Genomic DNA, 22,807 nt, shown 5'->3' with positions numbered 1-22,807 from the left:
GACTATCTACACCAGGGGTGTCCAACTCCAGGCCTCGAGGGCTGGTGTCCTGCAGGTTTTAGATGTGTCCTTGATCCAGCACAGCTGATTTAAATGGCTAAATGACCTCATGTCTTGAAGTTCTCCACAGGCCTGGTAATGAACTAATCATTTGATTCAGGTGTGTTGACCCAGGGTGAGATCTAAAACCTGCAGGATACCCGCCCTTGAGGCCTGGAGTTGGACACCCCTGATATAGACACTATTAGCACGTCCTATGGATCTCTCTGCTTGTTTGCACTGTTGTTGCTTAGTTACAATCACTTGTATCTAACAATGCATACAAAACAATCCTACGTAGAACAGCAGTGACCAGCCTTTAACATTTGTGATTAAAAAATAAGGTATATTTTCTTCTTGATTCCCAGTTTGGGAACAGCACTCAGTCTTTGTGAGGCTATCATACTTTGTTATCATCCCATTTCGTATTTTGCATGCTGCTGCTGAACAACAGCCCGTTTCATGCTTTCTGTTGAGCTGCTGTCAGTAGTTCACCTGTGTGTCCTTAGAAAAGCATACCAACACAATTACATTAGCTAAGAGCAGATTTCCTCTGAAAGCATCTGTTTTTCTTCTCAATATGTCTTTCTGCATGCAGCATCATAAATTTACAAAAAAAGAAGCCCCCTCAGGCTAGTCTTCCTTAAATATCCTGCAGCCGCTGTGAACAGGAAATGCCAGGATTATGTAAAGAGGAACAGAGAGCAATCCGTTCCAGTGTAATATAGCTTCTTTCCCTTTTTTTTCTCACCCCTGTGATTGTTTACTTGTGTCAGTTCAAACAATATCCGTGCCTGCCAATATCCCGAATTCTTGCTTTAATGTCTTCTTCCTCTTGTTGTTGGCATTGAGCCAGTTCATCTCCATGGTCCTGGTCTGGTGGCTCTTGGCTGCATCTGCTGTTTCCCTTAAAGAAAATCCTTCTTCTACATGGAGCTGAGGAATGCCAGAAATGTCTCTAACTGGCCTGCTTTCAACATTGTCCTTCCAAAACTGTCTTTTATGCATCTCTTCCCTTTCATCTTCCTTATGAATTTGTTTCCATACCACAGCGCACACACATAAACACACGCACTTACTAGAAGTCACTGATTAAGTGGCTGTTTCCCAGAAAAAAATCAGGTTCAGTTCATGTGACTTTGATATTTGCGGTGACCATTAGGAGATGATTTAAGGCAGATGTGGAGACAGTTTGTACTGTCTTCTAACTTTGAGTGCACTCCAAAATCTGACCGTGTGGCAAACAAGAACTTAGTTCCTACAAATCCAAACAAATATGAAAAGCTGACCAAAGCTTACTATGGAATCCAGATAACCTGCTTTCAGCAGTCTCTGTGGACTGTCACGGTCTTGCTTAATGGTTTTAAATGATATCAGGCAGCAAATGTTGCTTTGAAACACCGAGTCTAAGCAAAATTCATTTATCTATCTTAAGTCAACCAGCCAAAAAAGATAACATTAAAATAACAAATACTGTTTTTGCTTACATTATACAAACTTTGACTACACATGATTTTGTTGCCATTAAGCAGGGGTTTGATTTAATGGTAACCAGCTGCATATCCTTAAGACATGTCTGTCAGTGCCACCCACTGTCATATTTTTCCCTTGAGGTCTGCAAAAATCCAAGACTGGGATTTGCAAAACGTAAATGGAAAGCTGAAAATGTTGCATTCTACTGTAACGGTCCCAATAATCAGTTATATGAGAAAGAATTGTTGACAGCATGGTATTTTGACTGTGGCATTCCCATCCATCTGCAACTGACAGCTTAGGAACACATTACAAAACTGGCATTTGGGAGGTGGAGCAGGGAGGTGGAGGCGCTGGAGCCCGTCCCAGCTGTCATAGGGTGAGAGGCGGGTACCCCCTGGACTGATCACCAGTCCATTACAGGGCTAACATAGACGCCCACATCCACACCTGCAGCCAATTTAGAATCACTATTTGTTTATGTAAAACATTTTTCTCTGACATAGTCAAATATTTTAAGTTATCTGGATGGATGATGGCAGCATGCTGAGGAATATCCTAAAATAGCTTATCTAAAACAAGAGACAATTTGCTAACTTTTAAAGGAGTGCTGTTAATTTCCATACTTGCGCACAGAGCCAGGTACTAAAAATAGACACAGAATAGCAGAAAAGTAAAACAACAGCACTGCAGAGAACTACAAATGGGGGATTTTTGCAGGACTGAGCTACACAACAACGAGCCACAACAACCAGTGAAAGATGTGCGGTTGTGAACGACATTTCTGATCTTGTTGAAATGCTCAATATTTTGTTGGGAAAGTTTGTCTCTTGGAAGTCATGTGGATGTTACTTTGGCATATGCAGTAAACATTATTACAGGCCAAGCACTCCTATAGCAGGATACATACTGCAAAACACCAAACCACAAATACTGAGGATGGCTTTACGAACGCAACCAGGAACACAAGGTGTTGATCCAGTCTCCATACTCCTCTTAAAGAATCCACGTACAACGTTAGAGTTGAAAACACCACAGAGCCCCACTGTCCATATCTGTCCATGCAGGTCACACAGAAGTGTGTGGTTTTAATGTTGCGGCATTTTTTTCTGACTCTCTGAGTCTTGCTTGCACCACTAATATGGGTATTCTGAGTGTGCACATTATCCATCATGCAATTTCCTTAAATATGCTGTAAATGTGCAACAGAACCAACAAGTTTTGAACTGACATTGTCTGTCTTTTATTACAAAGCCTGTTTGGTACACAAGTCCATTTGTCCTGACTAATTACAGAGATTACAGCGACCAGTATTTATATATATTTAGATGTCATACTGCAAAGACTACAACCACAGTACAGTGCAGGACTTTGTTGCCTAGAGCTGCGTTTTCGCAAAGCATTCGCTCTTCTTGGTTTTACCAACAGATTTCCATTGAAAGCTAATTTTCTTGGCCAGCCCCTTAGGTGTACGTTTCCATCACAAGAAGAGGAGCGTCCCCTGCACCTCATGAGGCATTAAACTCTCTCAATCCCCCTGAAGTCCTTCTCTGGTTGTCTCTTTATGTCCCCTGGAAATGCCATGCTTTCTCTCTCACTGTCTCACTCCGTCTCACTATCTCTAGATCTCTTTCAGTGAACCATTTTCTCAGAACACGTTATCCTACCACCTTACATAAGGGGGAAATTCCTTTATGCTTATGTTCCCGATTACTCTGCTATTATAGAAAGTTCAACACTGTCAAAAAAACACAAAACATAGGTAGGCTAGTGTGGCGGTGTGTATGTGTTTGAGCATAATCAAAGTATATATACAGGCTCAATTATTATACATACATTTATTTAAATATAATACTACAATGTCTTTTACCCTGACAAGGACAAGGCTTGTTAACTTGTTAGTGATCATGATCACTGCAACTGGTAGTTTCTCTTTGCCAGCATAAAAAAGGATTTGTTTGATTTTCGTTGGACTGACCGATACTCAAAACGGTGGAAAAATCCAAGAAAGAATTATAGATTCATTTTTGAACAATAGCAAATTCAAACATCATGGTCAGACAAGAAAAGGATTCAGTGTTTTGGCCACTATGACAAGGGATGTGTTTGGAGGAGTAAAGGTGAACCTTTCAAACCTAAGAACACTGTAACAGCTGTCAAGCGTGGTGGTGGTAGCATCATCCCCTGGGGCTGTTTTGCACAAATGGTTAGTGCAATGAATAGTAAAATCTTCAACTTCTCCTTAATCAACAGGCAGATGGTTGAAACTTGGACACAGTTAACTGTTCCAACATGAAAACACACGAATACTGTTTTTGAGCTTCTGGGATGTCCTTCCCCAAGCCCCCATCTCAACCGTACTGAAAATTTGTGAACTATTCTTTAAAGCCGGGACTTTGCCAGGAAAACAAACCAATGAACTCTACTGATTCTGCCAAGATGAGTGGTCAAATAAACAAAAGTGTCTGGTCAATGTCCAATCTACTAAGAGACATTAAATTAGCATGACATTCATGCCCATGATGAGTGAATGTAAACCTTTGACTACAACTGTTTTCTATTTCTAATTTCTTTGTTGACCCATAGCTCTTGACTCCCTGACTCATACAGTCAGTTGAAGTTGATGAATGAAAGTAGCTGACAGTCACCGAACAAAGTTAGTCTTAACCCCAGAATCATGCAGCACTTCCCAGACATAAAGGCAGCCATGAAAAATGAAAGCCTAAATGTTCCCATTCTAGATGTTGACCAGGACAAACATAGAGAACATTTCTTTCACGTGTCCCGGAGGTGCTTCCAAACGAAAAAAGAAACAGAGAAAAATTTCCAAAAGAGGCAAAACACTCGTAACCGCTGGTAATATGTTTCTCATGGTGATGCATTCATAGCAGCAAGGGAGGCAAATGCCTTTGGTTAAGCGGAGCTATTTATTCTGTCCCTGGAAACAGCTGAAGAACAACAAAAGTATTCTCAACAAAGAGTAGCACGACCTGATGCTGCTGCCTGTTTTCCTCCCGTCTGCGGTGACTGTCCTTCTACGAAATGGGGGCACTACTGGCACACATCATACTCAAAAAGCCACACAATAGGCACGTTCAACTCAAAGAGAACTTTTCAACTGTAAAGCTGGAGAAGAAACACTGCTAAGTTGATCCTTCAGGCTCAGTTTCAGTGTGGGTAAGCGCTTGGAAAGAAACAAAAACATTGCCAATTCTGTTGTTTGGATTTGCAGGGCCCGGTGCGCATGAATGCCCACTCACATGTACTTAGACTGTAGTTATACACACACACACGCACTCACGAGAGTACCCACAATGAACTCTGTCCTCTGACTCACTACGAGTTGGGAGGAAGTCCAGATTTCAAACTGTCCGGGAACAGATTCTGGTGGTCTGGATCCTTTTGAGCTTTTGATTTTCAACCAACAGCACTCTCTGCATTTACTATGGTCCTTGATCAGCAAGGTACTGTACATTCAGCACACAAATACAATACATACAAATTGTTTGGTTATATTTCATGTCAAACATGGCTCTCTTTCAAGCAAGACTTTAGTGATACTTCCAGCCATCATGCATAAAGCTAAGACATTTCTCAAATATTATCAAAAAAGTAAAAAAAAAGTTGTCTTTTCTTTCAGTACCAAAAAAATCACCATAAACATATACTATCACACAGACAATAGGTTAGAGATTCTGGCTATGATCAAGCTTTTCAAACTGGAGACATTTTTTCATTCATATTAAAGACTTTGGGAGCAGCCACTGGCATTTTAAGGCTAATTTTGTTTGTTTTGGTTCGGCTTTCTTTATGACTGGTAACTTTTATGAGTTCTGTGGGTGTTGCAAAAGAGTTTGAGGGTAAAAGAGAAGAAAATGTGTCCTCTTCTGGAACTTGGTGACATTTTAGTTGAACTTACTGCCTCCAGGAATATTTTCAGGGTTTCCACAGCAATCAATTAGTCAAAAAGTCAGCTGTCATATCTTTTTATGCAACCGACACGTTCTATCCCCCTCTCGTTTTCCATCTCTTCTGGCTTTTTGTGTTACGCAACTCTTTTGCACAAAGGTATGGAGCGTATTTGTAAGTTGCCCTTGTGCTCAACATTGTCATTTATGAGTTTCGTTTTTTTTATTGTATAAAGCTTCCGGCCAAATCAGTGTATAAAAAAGTGCCTGGAAACAATAGGTGGAGGCCAGACAGGCCATGGAAAACTGCTTAGAGAACAATGTGATCTGGAGAGCTGGTAATAAAGTCCCAGTAGTGCACAAAAGCAAAAACAGGTTCCCAGACTCACCTAGGCCTCCTACTGACCTCATGGACCTATTTGTAGTCCTGTCAAGACAGAACAAAACCTACACTTACATGGTAGAACAGATTGTTTCAGCCCTTCAGAAGGATCAGGTGCAAAGAAACTAAGTTTGAAAGTCTTTACATTTGCCATGTTATCTGTGCAGGAGTGTCAGTCTTCTTAGTCCATCATTTATGACTGGTGAAGGACATTCAATGACTGAATGCTTAGAGCACAGAACTTATTCTTGGTTGGTATTTTTACTAACTGAGTCCCTGGTCTGGCTCCTGTACCGGTGCCATGTGTCAGACTGTCAGCCCCAGTCTGTTCTACTTTCTAATTTGCCGCCTCTGCTGCATCTAAATTAAGGAAAAATTGCATAAAATTAATTTCTTTAAGTCATTACACTGACTGTCTGCACGACAGTTAAGCCCCCTGGTGGTTTGATGAGAACCTCTGACTATAGTAATAATATTGACCATTTTTCTATCCCTGTCCTATGGTTTATGAACAGTTCTAAAAGTGGAGAAGCTGCTGAGTGCTAATAGCATGTTTTGTGCTGATATCCTCAAATAAAATACACAGTACTTTTTTATCACAGCCATCTAAGTCTTTATGGTGTTAAAGACAACATCTTCATGATAATGATATTTAGCTAAGTGGATAATTTTCTCAGTGTTTACTTAAGTTCCTTTAAATCATATTTTAGTACAAAAGCCATGACTAGGGATAGGATTTAGTAAGCAGTATTAGGGTAGCAATAAATAACTCGCTAATTTAATCGTTGTAAGTGGTGGAAATGTGTAACAGCAGCCTAAGAGTAATAAAATTGTGTTCCTTTGTCTGAATGAACTTGGATCTTTGTGTTCTTAAGAATACAATAGTAAACTATATGAGAGGTTTGACTTTTATTAATTATCTGGAATTCTAACACAATGCATGAACTTGTGTGGTTGGAAAACAGAAGACCAAATGACAGTATCAATATTATTGCAGCTGCAGTGTACCAAAAAGGTACAGTGAGTCACCCCATAAAGACGCCGAAGGTGCTGAGAGCCATTCCTGCGAGAACAGTCATACAGCAAATGTGCAATATTATGTAGTTTGGACTTGTTCAGTCTGCAGAGAATCTGCTCAGTAATTAAAAAAAATACTAAAGTGTAGCTAGGCCTTTGCAGTACAGAAAACTGATTTTGTGCTGTAAGATCTTTAGTTGCTGTTGTTGTAGCTGTCTTTTCCTGACAATATCATCAACCTGTTTTTCTCTGCCTGCATCCAGAGGACACCAAGTCCTAGAACAGCTGAAAAAGCATCTCCGGTATCCTCAAGAAAACTCTACTACAGCTCGAGAAGAAACACAAAATTCCTGAATACTTGTTTCCTGCCAAACTAAAGTACACTTATTTGTTCACGTTTGCTTTAGATAAAGGAGCAAAGTCATAAGCTCAGTCTCACTGCGATTCTAGCTTTGAAACAGCAGAGTTAAATTCACTGGATGTGTAAACACAGCAAGATATCTGGGGCTCTTATGCAAGTTCACTTTCACCCCTGGTTATACAGGACACACTGGGAAATATCAAATTAAATGAGTTTTTCTAAGAAGAAGAAAAAAAAGAGACAAAGACAAATAAAGAGTTCTATTATTACCCTGGGCTGTTGAAGCCCCCTGCTCCCCCTTTATACAACGAAAGCATGTGAATAGAGAACATTATGTTCCTCAACCCAGAGTGGTGGACGATGTTTGTAGTCAGGCTGCTCACGTTGCCAAAAGGATGTCTTAGACTTTGTCTTGGCAAGTCAAACTAAATTGGTCAAAAGTAACTAAGTACATTTATCAACCACTAAAATAAAAAAAAATGTGGTTTAAATAGAACTTCATACTTCCACCACACTGCAGCCAGTTGCCACAATTAACAGAAAGCATAATCAAAAGTCATTATTATACATTAAGACTTGGATTTCCAAGATATTCTACCAAAGATCAACAAAATTATACCACCTTTACCTCAAAAAATTCACAAGTGCACTCAGTAACTATATGATTAACAGGCTATTTTACATAAAGTACTTGTTATTTTGATGTCAATACTTTTTTACTTTGAGTACGATTTTAAAAAGGATGACTTCTACATATCACAGATATTTGCTTCAGATAAAGTTAAACAAAATCTTTCAAAATGGGTCAGGACACAAGTGGATACTTCTTTTTGGACTCATTATAGAATAACATCCTTTAAATCATCATGGTTGTGTTTAAGAAGGGGCCAGTTAAAACATATGTTTTCAGTTCATCAGTGCACTAGCAGATACATTTCCTTATGACAGGTAGCATCATTGGTCAGAAAGTACTATAATAAAACCAGCTGTCCAAATATTTAGTCAAAAGCAACTTTAGGGGTCTTTATTAGCTCTAGAGTGATCAAATCAATTCTCCTTTTTTATGAACCATCTCAGCTGCATATACTACCCAATAGTGCCACCTAGAGGAGGTTTAAAGTAAAACAAATCATTATACATATAGTTTGAGATTTTATGTAAAGTGTTTCTAAAAACTTTAAAGTCCATACATTAAGTTTGGCATGATTGAGAAAAAAAAAAAAAAGTCAAAATGTATTTCTAAATACACATTTAAAAAAGGTAACTTTTGTATGTAGCACTTTATAATAATTTCACTCTATTAGGGCATTATTACGGTATTAGCAAATGGTTAATTCGTCATTTATATAGCATTATTCCCTCTTGTTATGCCATTCATTAAGATGTATTATGACTGATATGATTATACTAGCAGTGATGTAGCAGCAGTGATAGCTATAGCTGTATATCGTGTAACAGTAACAGATGGATAAACATACATAAATAGCATATTAAGGATGAGTAATGATATATAAATGATGACCTAAGCACTTACTAACAAACTTAATAAAGTGCTACCTTTTTGTTTTTGCTCTACTGCTGCAGCAGAAAGTAAGATAAGCAAAAATCAAGCCAAACACCACATTTTAAAGCCTTTCCCACTTTATTGTTCGTGTGATGCTTAATCCTTTCTGACAAGATCATGTCTGCTGTATGTGGTTCTTACTGCTTTCTAACTGTGTCAAATCAAAAACAACTGAGCATAAATGAAAACATAATACAGGACCCAAAATCTAAAGTGAGACTGATAATGTGCAATGATTTCAGTGCAACATTTCTACAGAAAATCCACCTACTAGGACACCTATAGATTCCCCTGTTGTCACGTAGATCGTCAGAGAGAACAGAGACAAAACATATCAATGGCTCAAATGGATGAAAAAGTCTTTTCATTTGCAAAGAACTGGTTAACATTCCCTTCAGAGCTATAGAGCTCTGTGTGAGGTTAGTATGCATTTTCTTTCTTATTAAACCAAATAGATGAGCTGTGCAGTGCACAAGGTTTTGACTGAGAAATGATTCTGAAAAGCAAAGAAAATTAGAATATAACAATACGAAGACATACAAGAAAAATCAGAAAACAAGTCTGTCATCCCCTAAATCCATCAGCAGCAGATATGAACTTTAAACATGGTGTATATGGTACATAAGTTGCAGTGCAATAAAGGGAGAAAAAAACCCAAATGCATAAATAACATTTAACTAAATAAAACATAAAATAAAAAGGCCCGACTAAAAGAAGACAACAGATTAGAATCAAGGCTATTAAGGAATGAATAAATAATTATGTTTGAATACATATTCCAGGTACCAATTCTAGTGGGAAGTTTAAAACACAAGACACGATGACGAGTGACTAAGTAAATAGTATGTAGTAGTTATGTAGCTATGGTAACAAGTAGGTGGAAACTGCATCACACAAAAAAATATCACTATTCACCACCACACAAATTCAACAGATTAGAGGCATGAACAGAGGAAGAGGATTTGTTCAGTCTTCAGCTCTGCCGTCCAGGATGCTTTCAAAGTTGAAAGGTAGGAACTTAAAGCCGTTGCCTGAGTAAAACTTGTTTTGGAACTCCACCCTACGATTAAAGAAATCAATAAAAATCAGTCTGAAAAAAAGACATATATACTTTCACACAATAACCTTGTCGTGCATACAGTGACGATAGTTGGCAGCTTGGTTAATGCTGAGCAGAGCAGTAGCGGCTGATGCCCCCTGCTCTTCATTCCACAGTCTGCACACACCTGCATAAGCTCATGTCTACATCCTGGGACAGACACCTAAGCCTCTTCCCTTCAGGAAAATGATCAGGGTCTATTTTTAAAAAAGGCCAATGCTAAGTGATGGCTGGATGACCTTTTAGCTGAGCTGCCATGGATAGCATTCATTCCAAAGCCCGTCTGGTGTGGCAAGAAGAAATATGTAGTATTACATATTGCACATTGTGCGTATCAGTTTTGTCAGTTTGATGTTCAGTAATTACATGGTTTCCAGATATCACTGGAAATAAAAATATTTTGATTGGGGGAGGGGTCGTTTAGTTTCCCTCGCTTAAAATGTAAACAGACTGTCCATGAAGACAATTTGTGAAAGCACGCTCAGCCAGCATTCCTGTGGAAAGGACAATTTCGTGAAGGCCGGCTGCAACACAGACGTGCTCTGTGAATGTGCCGGTGAACTATAAAACCAGCGTGACATTCAGCAAAACCAGACAAAGACATTTATGAGGAGGCAACAAAGGCTCATCGGTGCCGAGCCACAGACTGTTATGCATGCCACACATAGAGCATAAATGAACAGCACCACATTGACAAGAGCAGACTTATTCCAGGACAGAGGCCAGGAGAGATGATTGGAAAACCAGTTTGTTAACTTGAGCACTTGGGATGGTCACTGAGACATTAATTGTAGCCTGCAGGTGGAGCTAGAGCTTTGCTTTTGTAGCAATGACAGTAATTTGCCTTAAGGAGTCCTATCCTTCAACACTAACAAGTTTTCACAAAGGTATTAGTGTATGTTTAATATCAAACCCAAGCAAATACATATACAAATCCTAAAAAACAACATTAAAACTAAACTTACCAATGCAGTCGCAATGCGTGCAGAAACGCTGACAGCCCTTCCATAATGAGAAGAATAACAACTGTGAGAACAGCGAAGACGTAAAATACTATGGCCAGAAGGATGAAGCCTCCAAGGCTGCGAGAATAAAGGCCTATGCGCATCACCATGGACCACAGCACCTCTGACAGCTCTGTGAATAAGAAAGCACATACACACCAACTTTACTATTCTGATTCCTTTGAGAGTCAAAGCATTTAGGTGTTAATACAGTGAGCCATTTCTCTTACTAAATAACTGAATACTGCAGGTGAAGTGACTTACGTGCATGAGCCAGACTGAGGGCCCAAAGCCTCAGATAGGAAGCAGTGTTGGAGATACAACCCAGGCAATACTCTATGGTGTGAATGGCCTGATGCACTGCTACATCCGCAAAGTTAAACTGTGGGTAAAAGTTAGTGGTTTCATTTACTCAGCATAAAAAAAAAAAAAAGTAGAAAACAACATCTCTACAACAGGTCCTGAGGTCCACAGAGGAGAAGTCAGCTTTAATGTGTCACCAATGATTGAGGGAATTGACAGAAAAGCCATTTTTTGTTGTAGATCATCAACCCCGAAAATAAAAAGAGGTATCATCATCATAAGAACCTGTGAACCCAAAGAGTCAGCTGCCCTCCTGATGCCTCATGCACATCACCAAGACCATAGGGAAGCACTGGCCTACTGGCACCCGCCACATGACGAATCCCTGCCCATTTTCAATAGAATACATTTAGAAGTCCCTGACCGGACCATACAATGACAAACATTCAGACGCAACTAGTAGCAGCAGGCAATGGTTGACAACAAAGCAGGGGCAGTAAAGGAAAGACTTTGAAGACATGTATATTAACATGAGGGGATAGGGTGCAGGTGGATGTGCAGCATGAGCTCCTGTCCTACCTCTTCCTCCTCACAGGCCTTGAAAGCAGGTGACAAAAGGCAACGCTTGGTTATTGACATCACACACACGGACAGGCAAACGTCAATAAACAGGAAAGTAACAAGAGAAACCAGTTAATTATTTAAAAGGAGAATCGAGTGAAACCAACATTAGCGAATGAGCACACTGTACTTTCAGATCATCTTAAAATAAAACGAGTAATCAGATTACATAAGTAAAATTATGAAGTCCAGGTAAAATAACTCACTACTCGCCATCTGTTCATGGTTGTGTTAAATCTGTGCAGGAATTACAAGAAAATGGATCCATAATGTCTGTATTCATTATTGATGTTGACAGTAAGGGTGGAAATGGAAAAACAAGGCATCAAGTTTCTGTCTCCAACTAAGGTTGAAAGACTAAATTATTCAAAGATGTGAAAAGATCCTTTAACTTGTGCTTCTCCCGAGTTACTCCAGCAAGCTGCTGTCCTGTTGTTACTTATGCTCTGTATGCAATTATTGTAATACAAAAAGACATTAACTTTTGATGTTTGACTTCAGTGTTATTGTGGGAACACATCTTTTACCTCAGGTTCATCCTCAGATTGCTGTGCGAGCTGGTCATGCTGGATGATTTCAGCCTCATCCTCAGTGGGCCCATTGCCCACCCTGATTCCTCCAAAGTTCTGTGTACCCTGTAACACAGTGAAACGTAATGAGGTAATCTATTTAAATCTATTATAAAAGTATATTGAGTGACTGTGAGCGCGGACTGTTTTATCTTACCAGATGCTTCCGCCACAAATACTGTCTTCGCATAACCAGAGTTTTTACTATTAACATACAGGGGACACATGCCAAGGCAATTACCACCAAAAGGGATTGTATGGCCATCTACAAAAAAAAAGGTGGAAAGTAAGTACAAGAGAAAAAAAATAAGGACAGTTAGATGGATCTCTTCATTCATGACAAAAAGAAAGTTGCAAGTATGCTGATCTCACCTGTCCTCTGTAGAATAGTTTATTATTGGGGTCATTGTAATTGAACAGGAACATGTTAATAAAGGCAATAAGGAGACTGGGAGCATCCCTGGAATTGCGTGCACCATAGGAGACCCACTTATAAAAGATCAGAATGACTAGGTAGCCAAACAGGCTGGCCATGAAGATAATCTCTGGAATGAAACCCAAGTAAATATTCAGGGGCTTGTTGAAATACCTGAGGAAAACCACAAAAAGAATATTAGAAGTCCACAAATTCAAAAAGAAAAACATAAGAATCAATGCATAATTATACATAGGTATGGAAATCTCACAGGTGGTTGAAGAGACTTAGCGTGACTCCAAACAGCATGTGAATTACCCCCAGGATAACAGACATCTTCATCTTGAAGGAGTTGAGGAATGACAGCTTGTTGACAGAAATGCTCCATATCTGAGACATAATGCAATTACGAATTATAAACTATGCGAGTATTCAGGTTAGTTTATGTCTGCCAATGACTGCTGACTTTTGTGGATTTTTTTTGTAACTGACAGACAAAATAGCTGACATAGATGTATAAATATGGAGCTCCAAAAGATTAAAAACAAAATGATTTACTGGATCAATGCCAATGGGGTACGGCCCATTGAAGACTCCATCAACTGCTGGGTCCAACTGCAAAACTGTACTGCTATTAAGTGTACCATCCCTGAACAGAATGAGGACAGAGATCAGATTTTTGAGCTTACATACTGAACAAAAAAAAGAAGTCCCTGTGTTAAAGCTCTTGTCAATTATTACCAGTGACACTTACGTCCAGTTGCCTCCAGCTCTGGAATTGAACATTGGTCTGACACTCCATCCAGACCCAAACACATTTAGGGACTTTGAGAAGCAGTCATTGTAAATAATGCCAGTGTACATTGAGAAGACTCCCATCAGCAGAATTATGTAGCGCCCCCCAAACATCATGTTGAATATCTGTCACAAAAAGATATTGAACTTTCATAAGGAAACTGTGAAAATAAAATGCACGATGTCCTGTGGAATCGGTGCTTGTGTGTCATCGACAAGGGATGGTTTAGGACTAATGAGATGGTAATGATGGGATCCATACCTCATTATCATTCTTCTGTGCCATCAGTCTGCTTTCTCTTAACACAAGGTATAGAGCAGCACAGGTCATGAGTGTCCCATGGCCCAGATCACCAAACATAACCGCAAATAGGAAGGGGAACGTAATGATGGTGTATGGTGCTGGAGACAAGGAGGCAGGCATCATACAAGGGTGGAGGGTGGTGTAGTATGTCAATAAAGAAAGAAATAAATGAATGAAACATGCACAATGTTCCAACATGGTGATAATGGTTGATGAGGGAGCTGAAGTAAAAGCCTTTTAATTGTCTGTAACTCAATACTTAAGGCAGCTGAGTAAACAGATTATAGAAACCTACTGCCACATTATACAAAAAGGTCCACACAAACCAGCTGGGCATTAACACACAGAATTCATAGTTTGCTTACCTGGGTTAATCTCACGGTAGCTGCCAATTCCATAAGCGTCCACAATGTTTTGGAAGCCTGAGGTGAACTTGTTTGTCTTGTTGTAGGTTGGAGGGGTCTGTTTGGTCTGCATTCTATTGAGGATTGAAGGCACAGTAGAGCCGCTCTTCTCCTAAAACCAAAAAATAAAATAAAAAAAAATATGAATGTCATGCAACAAAAGTCCTAACTTTAGATCATCAAGCCTGGAACAATGCAAAACTAGCTATTCCAAGAATCGGATCATGTGCTGAGAGCCATAACGAGTTCTTGTTATTGTTACACCACATGTAGAACTAGACAATATAGCAAAAAGGACTCAACCATAAAACAAACAAAAAAAAAAACCCAAAACATTTAGTAGAAACTGATTTTTTTCAAACATGAAATCATCTTCCTTGTAAAAACCTGACTGGCTAGTTTACACCAAATATAAACTGCTCCTCTGTTACTCACCGTCCCCCTACGCAGGGCAAACTGAATGGAGTCCAGGTCTGAGATGGGACACCACACCTCAGCAATCAGACACTTCTGAGTGACATCGATGTTGCACAGGTTGAGGGTGTGGTAGATGGCCTTCATCTTCCTCACCTTGATAAACCAAACTCTTATTGTCTTGGCTGCAGCCTGCAGGACCCTCTGCCTGTGGTCCTCAGTCTGGTTAAGCACCTTTAATGACAAACAAGAGCAGTGATGGCCACAGTAGCAATACATTTTTTTTGACATGATCAGTGAGATCATGAAGAATTCTTTTGGCCACATAAATAAATAAATCTATGAATGTCAATGAGACTCTCTAAAAACAAGTCACACAGAAAGCCAATAGCCATTCCTGCCATCATGTTTCAGCAGAAACTGCATCAGTGTAATGGTGGTGCCTTTCTCCAAATCAGACCCATTATTAAAACTTCTGAATATAATTGTTAGAAACTGTCATGTTCTTCACTGACATTTACCATTCATAAAAATACAATAACAGGTGTGTGAAATATAATACCTTGCAACTAGACAGTGTAAATGTGCGTATGGTTTTGTACAGTAAAGGTTACACACATCTCTGCACCTCAATACACATTTATTTTCATTTAGTTTCAAGTTCGAATGCAATCATTTTACTAAAACCAAGGACACGGTTAATGAAACTACTGATTCATTTTAATAATTTTTTTCAAGTTTCTATATCTATCACAATATTACTATAATTGTTTTTGATGACCTTGAAGGTAAAAATCTAACATTAGGGCTGTGTAATATTAAACAGAATCGAAAGAAAACAAAAATAGTATAAATGAATCAGACGTTCCTTTTACTGGCATAAATGGTGAGCAAAAAAGGTCATGCTAAAGAGCAACAGGGTGTCTAATCCATTAAGGGATTCCCATAAGGGAGACAGAATATTCACAGGTATGTTGCTCTATGACTGAGATTAAAAGCCCAGCCCATGACTAGCAAAGAGAAGGCTCATATCTATCTCTGTTGTCTCCCACACCCAAATTCTTGCCTGCTATTGAGACAACACTGACATGCCGTTCTGTTACGTGGATCTCATGCCCAAGTAGCAACAAGCATAATCCACAAACACAGAGATTCACATTCCCCCAGCATGCAGAGGAGCAAAGAAGTATCCATTGATTTGTCATGCACAGGGCATGTTGAGTATCAAGCAACTGTCTTGTGCAAGTTTTTTTTTGTTTTGTTTTTTAACTTCCTGTGGTTTAAACTGTCATTGTTTCATCAATATCCAAGTACATGACACTTGAACTGTGCTGACACATCAGGTTGACAGAGTGAAGTAGCATGTGGGACCTCAGTGATACCAGAGTCTGTGTAACATGATGTAAAATCCCCATAGCACTGCATGTACAGTGGGTAAAATAAGTACTAAAAATAAACATAAAATGGTGTAATAATTAAAAAAATAACACAGGGAAAAATAAAAGTATTGAACATGCTTGAACTGAGATTTGTTGAATATTTCATATCGAGAAACTGGTCACATGAATTGCTCAGGTAGGATTTTATCAAAAAAGTCTCTGTACATTTTCCCATTAATCCTTCCTTTAATAATATAAATTTCGCTGTTAGTATGGTGTTTTTGGGATGGTAAGCGGTGCCTTTTGACCTCCAAACATGGTGTGTATTATGGCATCCAAAGAGTTCAGCTTTGGTCTCATCTGGCCAGACTGCATTCTGTCAGTATTTCACAGGCTTATTTTCTTTAGCAATGTAGTCTTCTGTGGTGAGCATGCATACAGGCCACGATAGTCAAGTGCATTATTTATCGTTTTCTTTGAAACAATTGTACCTGCTGATTCCAGGTCTTTGTATAGCTCTCCACAAGTGGTCCTTGGCTCTTGGACAACTCTTCTAATTATGCTTTTTACTTTATGGCCCCAACAGTGCTCACTGCAACCTTCACTAGTTTAGAAATTCTTCTGTAATCAATGGCGTCAGTATGTTTTGCAACAATAAGGCTGCAAAGGTTTTGAGAGAGCTCACTGGATTTACCCATCATGACATGTTGGCATCTTGGTAATGAGACAACGTCTTTTAGGTCATCAGCTGGGATTGAACTAGCTAACATTAATTTGAACTAAGTGGCAGGATTGTTTTCCAACTCTAAGATAAGTTTCCATGCTTTTTTTTTTTTTTATACCTTTCTTCCTTCATGTACTCAAAACCTTTTCTACTGTTTCATTTCTCATTATTACACTTTATGGACATCTATGGTTTCATTTCTTTTTATGTATAAAATGGATAGGTTGTTACTGACATCTGGTGAGAATTTCATGTCAATAACCCCTTTAGATATACATTTACTTAGAAAATGAAAACTGATTTGTGTTCAACACTTCTTTTACCTGCTGTAACATTACATGGTCAAAAACCAAGAGGAGTGTCATGTGCAAAGCAAAAGGAAGGAGGGATTCCCTTGAGCCACTTTGGGAGTAGACAACTGTTATGAGGAGTTAGGAAACACACTGCACTACTCGCACAAGAAAAACAAAAACGTGGTTTCCTGTTAAAGGACATGTCTCTGCACAGAAAATAACTCACATCCTCATGAGCAAGAGGAGGAAATGTGGTAACGTCTTCATGACAAAGAAAAAATGTCTTGCTGACAGAGCAAAAATGAGAAAAAATTTAAAAAAAGGAAACAACCAAATGAAGCTTGCTTTTCAGTGTTAGTAAGACAGTTCTGAGTATGTGTATTTACCATTTGCAGGTCATCAATGCGAGCATTCACCCCAGCAAGCATCTCTTTCCTCTCCTGTGAGGTTTCTGGACATGGGTACAGTGTCGCTCTGAATCTAGAAACACATTAATAAGTAAGCAAAAAAAATCTATTGGTCAACGACACTTCATTAACAGTAGAAATGCAAATTCACCTACCCCTCACAGATTTTCTTCACTCGATTCTTCAGCTGGTCTCCTTGGAAAAATATGATGAAGACAGATTTGTGGACTTGATCACCCTGTGGAAACATCACCAAGTTAAGTTAGAAAACACAAACATCTCAACTACTTTCACAATTGTTTCATTTGTGAGCAGCACTTACCGTAGTTGGGTCTTCCAAAGGATCTTCAATATCTGCCTGTCTCAGGAACACATTACCTCTGCAAACTCTCCATAGCATCCTCTCAAAGTTGGGAATCCGCTCCCTGCCAATGACTCCAGCAACAAATCTATAGAATATGTTAGAAAGATAAATAAAGGAATATAAACACCCTCTGATTAACTTCAAAGACAAGAAAGCTAAAACAATCACTTTTGGGTGTGGACTGAAGGAATTCTGAACTGCAGATAGATTTTGCATGGATTTCTGCTTTAGGTGACCTTGGATGCCTGACTAAGAGGGGCAATCAGAGCTCATCTGTGGGAGGTATTTAAATTGTGCAGTACTTCAAAACAGACTCACCCTAGCCTGAGAGGAGCCACTCTAACGGGCTCATTTGGGTCCAGGAGAATGGATGACTCTTCAAGTAAACTGGGATCCTCCATCTACAGGACAGACAACAAATCATTAGTAACAATAGCAACATAATCATTTCTCTACAGTGTACACACACACACAGACACACGAAAACTGCCATGAAATGTCTCAAACTGCTTTTATTTACAGCAACGTTGACATTCAGATGGGAGCTTAATAAAAAAAAAAAAAAAAGTTACTCACTCCAGTTAATGGCTGAACATCTTTTTATCTGGCTTAATGATTCACCTTCATCAAACCTCATAATAACTTGTAAAAGATGACCTAACGTGGTAAGTCAACAGCCAGGTTTGCTTTCAAAGGCAGTGAAGTGAAATAGGTGCTGGCCAAAGGTGAAAAAGCAAGGATTAAGTCTGGCAAATGAACAAAGTGCCTGGAATGAAATCAGTGTCAAGTACTAAACAGCAGGGCGTTTAATGTACAGGAACTACTGTGAATAACCTGTGTAAATGGGTCAGCGTGTGAACAGCCATAAAAAGACATGAGTGCAAACACTGCTTTACCAAAGCGTCAATAACAGCAATAAGTGCTTCCGTCTGTATGAAACAAAGACCATACCAGGCAGCCTATCAGCAGACTGTAAGCCATCAATGACTTCCCAATTGCCACAATAAATACATTTCTAAAAGTTAAGTATTGTTTTCACTATAGCCTGTTCTTGGATACAAAACAAAAGCCATTTAACAATTTGCTTCTTCCGATGTTACTAGTTAAATATTTGCTTCTTTTTGATTTACAGTTGGAGATTGTAAATGTAAAAGTCACAATTCCCTTTCTGGCTATGGCAGTGTTATACCGACAGGCTGGAGTGCTGCTGTTTTATAGGCCTGTGTGCAGTTAAGCTGACCTCATCAAAAAATTGTTGTGTGCGACGCAGAATGTGCTTGAGCTCAGTCAGTTCCAGGAAGTTCTTCTTTAGCGCTTCTTGGTTGGTGTTTATTTCCTTCAGTTCATTCTCCAGTTTCTCAAATGTGGCCTATGGAGAAACAATGAGAGGGATTATGAGCTGACTGAAGTAGCAGATGACAGCACTTACACTTATCTTTAAGAAAGAAAAATCACCTCCAAGTCAATCATGTCCCTTGGAAAAGGAACTTCTGGGTTCTCTCCTGTATCGAGTATTGGGATGTTAGCCTTCTTAATTTCTTTTTCCACAAACCCTATGAGAGAAATGTAAAAGAAGGTTTTCAGAAGGTGTTTAAAAAAAGGCATACAAGTGAATGGTAAAGCTTGGATAATGAACTACCATCTTCATATAACTGTATTTTAATACTTTAAGGGGTGGAAACTTAACTAATGCAGTTTGGTATAGAAAAATGAACATTTAAGAGCGCTCACTGAGTTTACGATCCATCTCCTCACATCGTCGTACTTCATTGACAAACTTTCTCTGGAACACATTCACATCAGGATTCAGCTGCAAAGGAAAAACACACAATGTTCAACGAATATAAACAATTCAATTAAAAGAATATAACCAATAGCTGCCATAATGCAGGTTTTTGTAAACACTATTTAGACTTAATATATTCTGTTAAGTCTAAACTCTGTAATGGGTATAGTTTCTTAAACTAATGGAAACAATTTGATGATACAAGACATGCTGATGCACAGAGCTTCTGTGTTACTGTCCATCTTACGCTCAAGAACAAAGCTTCCCTCAGGACTTGTCAGGAATGGCTTTTCTCATGCACGTATGAGGGTCAGCTGTGAGCACATGATGCAGAAGGCATCCACTCTCTCAATAGTGCCACTAATGATGTTGTTTACGTCACCACATGCATGACCGTAATAATTAATTAATGCGACTTTCAGATAGTAGAAGATAATAAAAAGTAATGCTTTAGAAGTTTGATTAAAAAAAAACAGACTTACGTCACGAAACTGGACCATCCCAATCTCTCCCAGTTCACTGACACAACAGTAGGCAGCTTCCGACTGGAGGAAGAGCTGAGCCAGCGTCATCTCTTCACTTCTGAAGAGCTCTCCCATGTTGCTTCAAGATGTGAGCACTCAGCACCCGTGAATCCACAAATCACCTCAACAAATATAAAAGATTAGAGAACGCTAAAGCAAAAAAAAAAAAAAAAAAAAATGTAGTGGACCTTAACAGTTCTACATTCTGCACTTTTCTCTGTCACTAATGAGGAAGCCTTTAACAGTGAGGTGTTAGTTTAACACCAGTGTACCAAGTTTTTTTTCTTTTTTTTTTAAGAAAGAAGAAATAAAAAAGCCAGGCCTCATGCTGATCTCATGATCAGTGCAAGAATGCACTTATGGTCAAAGAGTTTGATCTGGGCTACTGCAACACAATAAGAGGACCTCATTTCTGCTGTAAATATAAAACACAGGTTAAGAGCCAAGGCCATGAGAAAGCACCTCTTAAAGAGCGTTTAGCTAAAACTAAAAGGTATAGATTTTATGCTTTGCAGCTAAGCAGTATAATAACCCCCTGCTGTAAAAAACTACCACACAAGGCTTATGTTTGGATTAAAGGGGCGCATGTGACCTGTAGCTGTAGTAAGCTTCACCGACTACAAGACCTCCATCACCACTGAGTGTACATGTAACTAAAGCAGGTTTGGAAGCATAAGCAACTACACCTTTTAAACGCCTTGCATTTAGCTCAATAATTAACAGCAGAGGCGCTCAAACACGTCAGACAGGTGGTACAATCACCTGACTACAGAGGCTTCACCCATTACAGCCAAACAAGTCAGAAAGCCTACAAGTAGCTGCTTAGAATAAACAAAACCTTTGTCATTTTTACAAGGTATTGATCCAGCAACACTACCATAACAGAAGAGCCAATTAGCGATGGTGGAGAAATGCAAACACGAGCTGACAGCAGTGCTTAGAGTAGCCAGCGTTACTGGTTAGAGGCGAACTTTAACATTAGTGCAACGACATGCTATTTTACTATTATCTACTGAAATCGGGCTGTCTTCACTTGGATAACAATTAGCCGAATGAGCAGCCGAGCTAACGCTAATTTGGCACACCTGTTGTTCAGCAATTAGCTTCACTTACTTAGCCCACAAATTAATACATTAGTGTTAGCGTAATATTAACAAAATTGCTTATAACCTTACAAATAGTTGTCCTTACTGTTTACGTGGAGATCGTCTCTTCCTTTTTATCTTACAGTTGCCTCTTTGCTGTTTGTTGTGGACTGCTCGGCCGTTTGACAGGGTTACTCCTCGACTTTCGAAGCGGAAGTGTCCCGGAAACCTATGACGATCGACGACGCCGACGAACCATAACCACGTGATCACTATACAACCACCAGGACTTCGTTCTTAAATCTTTTTGAAACTTTTATTTTGAATGCCCTCGCCGGAAGTATTGACTTTTTTTTGACAAATTCCAAAATATATGAATTGAGAGTACACAATTATAATACAAAAAATGATAGCCTGCACATCAAGAAAACCAAAAGACAGACTTACTTTACAAACGTGTAACAGAGACATCAAATGACATAGAAATTATGACATAATCCTTAAACCCACTCAGATTTTATTCATCACACTATGGTGGATTTCTCCATAATATTTCTACAGAATTTTGAACTGTAGACCTATTTAGAATATGTATATGTATATATAACCATGAATAACCATTAAAACTGTTAAACACTGTCCCCATTTTTGTATAATTATCTATTTCAGGATCAATCAACACTCATTCCAAACTAGTATATACATTCAAAGCAATGACAAGAATTCTTGCATGTGTCAGCTCTGTTTTCCACACTCTGAAAAGCCAGTGGCCCCCCCCCCCACCCCTGTCCCAACCCTTCTTTTGAGCTCTCTTTTAATCTAAATTCTAAATGAATTAAATGGATAAATGGATTCTGTTTTATTGTTGCATTATTTTTTTATATTCCGGGCATTTGTGCTTGTAGATAGCCACATAATGTACTCACATTTAAACACATTATGTACACATCATTTTTCTCTTCTTACTGACTGCTCACATTGTTTTTAAGTCACACTGTAACTATCCATTCTTGCAGCACTATATTCTATATGCTATAAGCACTTTATCTACCTCTCATTCATGGGCAATTTAGAATCACCTATTAACATAACATGCATGTTTTTGTACTGTGTGAAGAAGCTGTAAACCCACACTAGGTACTCACAGTTTTTTCTTTGTTTGTTTGTTGTTGTTGTTTTCCAGGATAAAATCTATAAGTTCTTCAAATAAACCCCATTGAGTTTGTTTGGAATGGTTTTGTTTGTTTGTTTGTTTTGTTTTGTTTTTTCTTGTGGCAAAGACCTAATTGTTTTTCAGTCAATGTCCTTAACCAAGTTAACCGAGTAAGAGATGGATGGATGAACAGACATCAGAACCCCTGTAAAGAAGTAATTTTGGCATTCATGCCTTGCAGAAGTATCAATCTGCTGTTGTCTGTTTTAATACATTGTTGTTTAGTAAGGCCTCCATCACAACTACATCTGTTCTAAAAGAGCTTCTTAGGAGAGACATTTTTTCATTTTTTATCAATACATATTATTGTTTTTTAAAGATATATTTTCCATTTATCATAAAAAAAAGTTACAGTAAATG

General features: G+C 38.8%; 1 protein-coding gene across 4 annotated transcripts; it reads right to left on the bottom strand.

Annotated features, from left to right (window-relative positions):
- Positions 1–8,803: 8,803 nt before the first annotated feature.
- atp6v0a1a (ATPase H+ transporting V0 subunit a1a) lies at positions 8,804–21,526 on the bottom strand. 4 transcript variants are annotated; one of them, XM_026164387.1, is made up of 22 exons: positions 21,341–21,526; positions 20,108–20,271; positions 19,571–19,649; positions 19,295–19,392; positions 19,080–19,208; positions 18,158–18,240; positions 17,798–17,924; positions 17,631–17,713; positions 17,455–17,548; positions 14,694–14,906; positions 14,220–14,370; positions 13,813–13,952; positions 13,510–13,676; positions 13,314–13,404; positions 13,027–13,145; positions 12,713–12,929; positions 12,498–12,605; positions 12,299–12,406; positions 11,730–11,774; positions 11,112–11,229; positions 10,809–10,980; positions 8,804–9,804 (listed from the first exon to the last, which is right to left on the bottom strand). In XM_026164387.1, the coding sequence occupies exons 2-22, from the start codon at positions 20,222–20,224 to the stop codon at positions 9,711–9,713; spliced, it is 2,553 nt and encodes an 850-aa protein (XP_026020172.1). In that variant the 5' UTR covers positions 20,225–20,271; positions 21,341–21,526; the 3' UTR covers positions 8,804–9,710. The 4 variants fall into 4 exon arrangements, with proteins under 4 accessions (XP_026020172.1, XP_026020174.1, XP_026020173.1 ...); XM_026164389.1 differs by having other exon boundaries at positions 11,730–11,747; XM_026164388.1 differs by lacking the exon at positions 21,341–21,526 and adding an exon at positions 21,027–21,234.
- Positions 21,527–22,807: the final 1,281 nt, after the last annotated feature.

Source organism: Astatotilapia calliptera, chromosome 4, assembly GCF_900246225.1.
Source record: "Astatotilapia calliptera chromosome 4, fAstCal1.2, whole genome shotgun sequence".
Classification (NCBI taxonomy): Eukaryota; Metazoa; Chordata; class Actinopteri; order Cichliformes; family Cichlidae; genus Astatotilapia; species Astatotilapia calliptera.
Note: the sequence above shows the minus strand (reverse complement) of the source record. Positions and strands in the feature narration are given on the sequence as shown.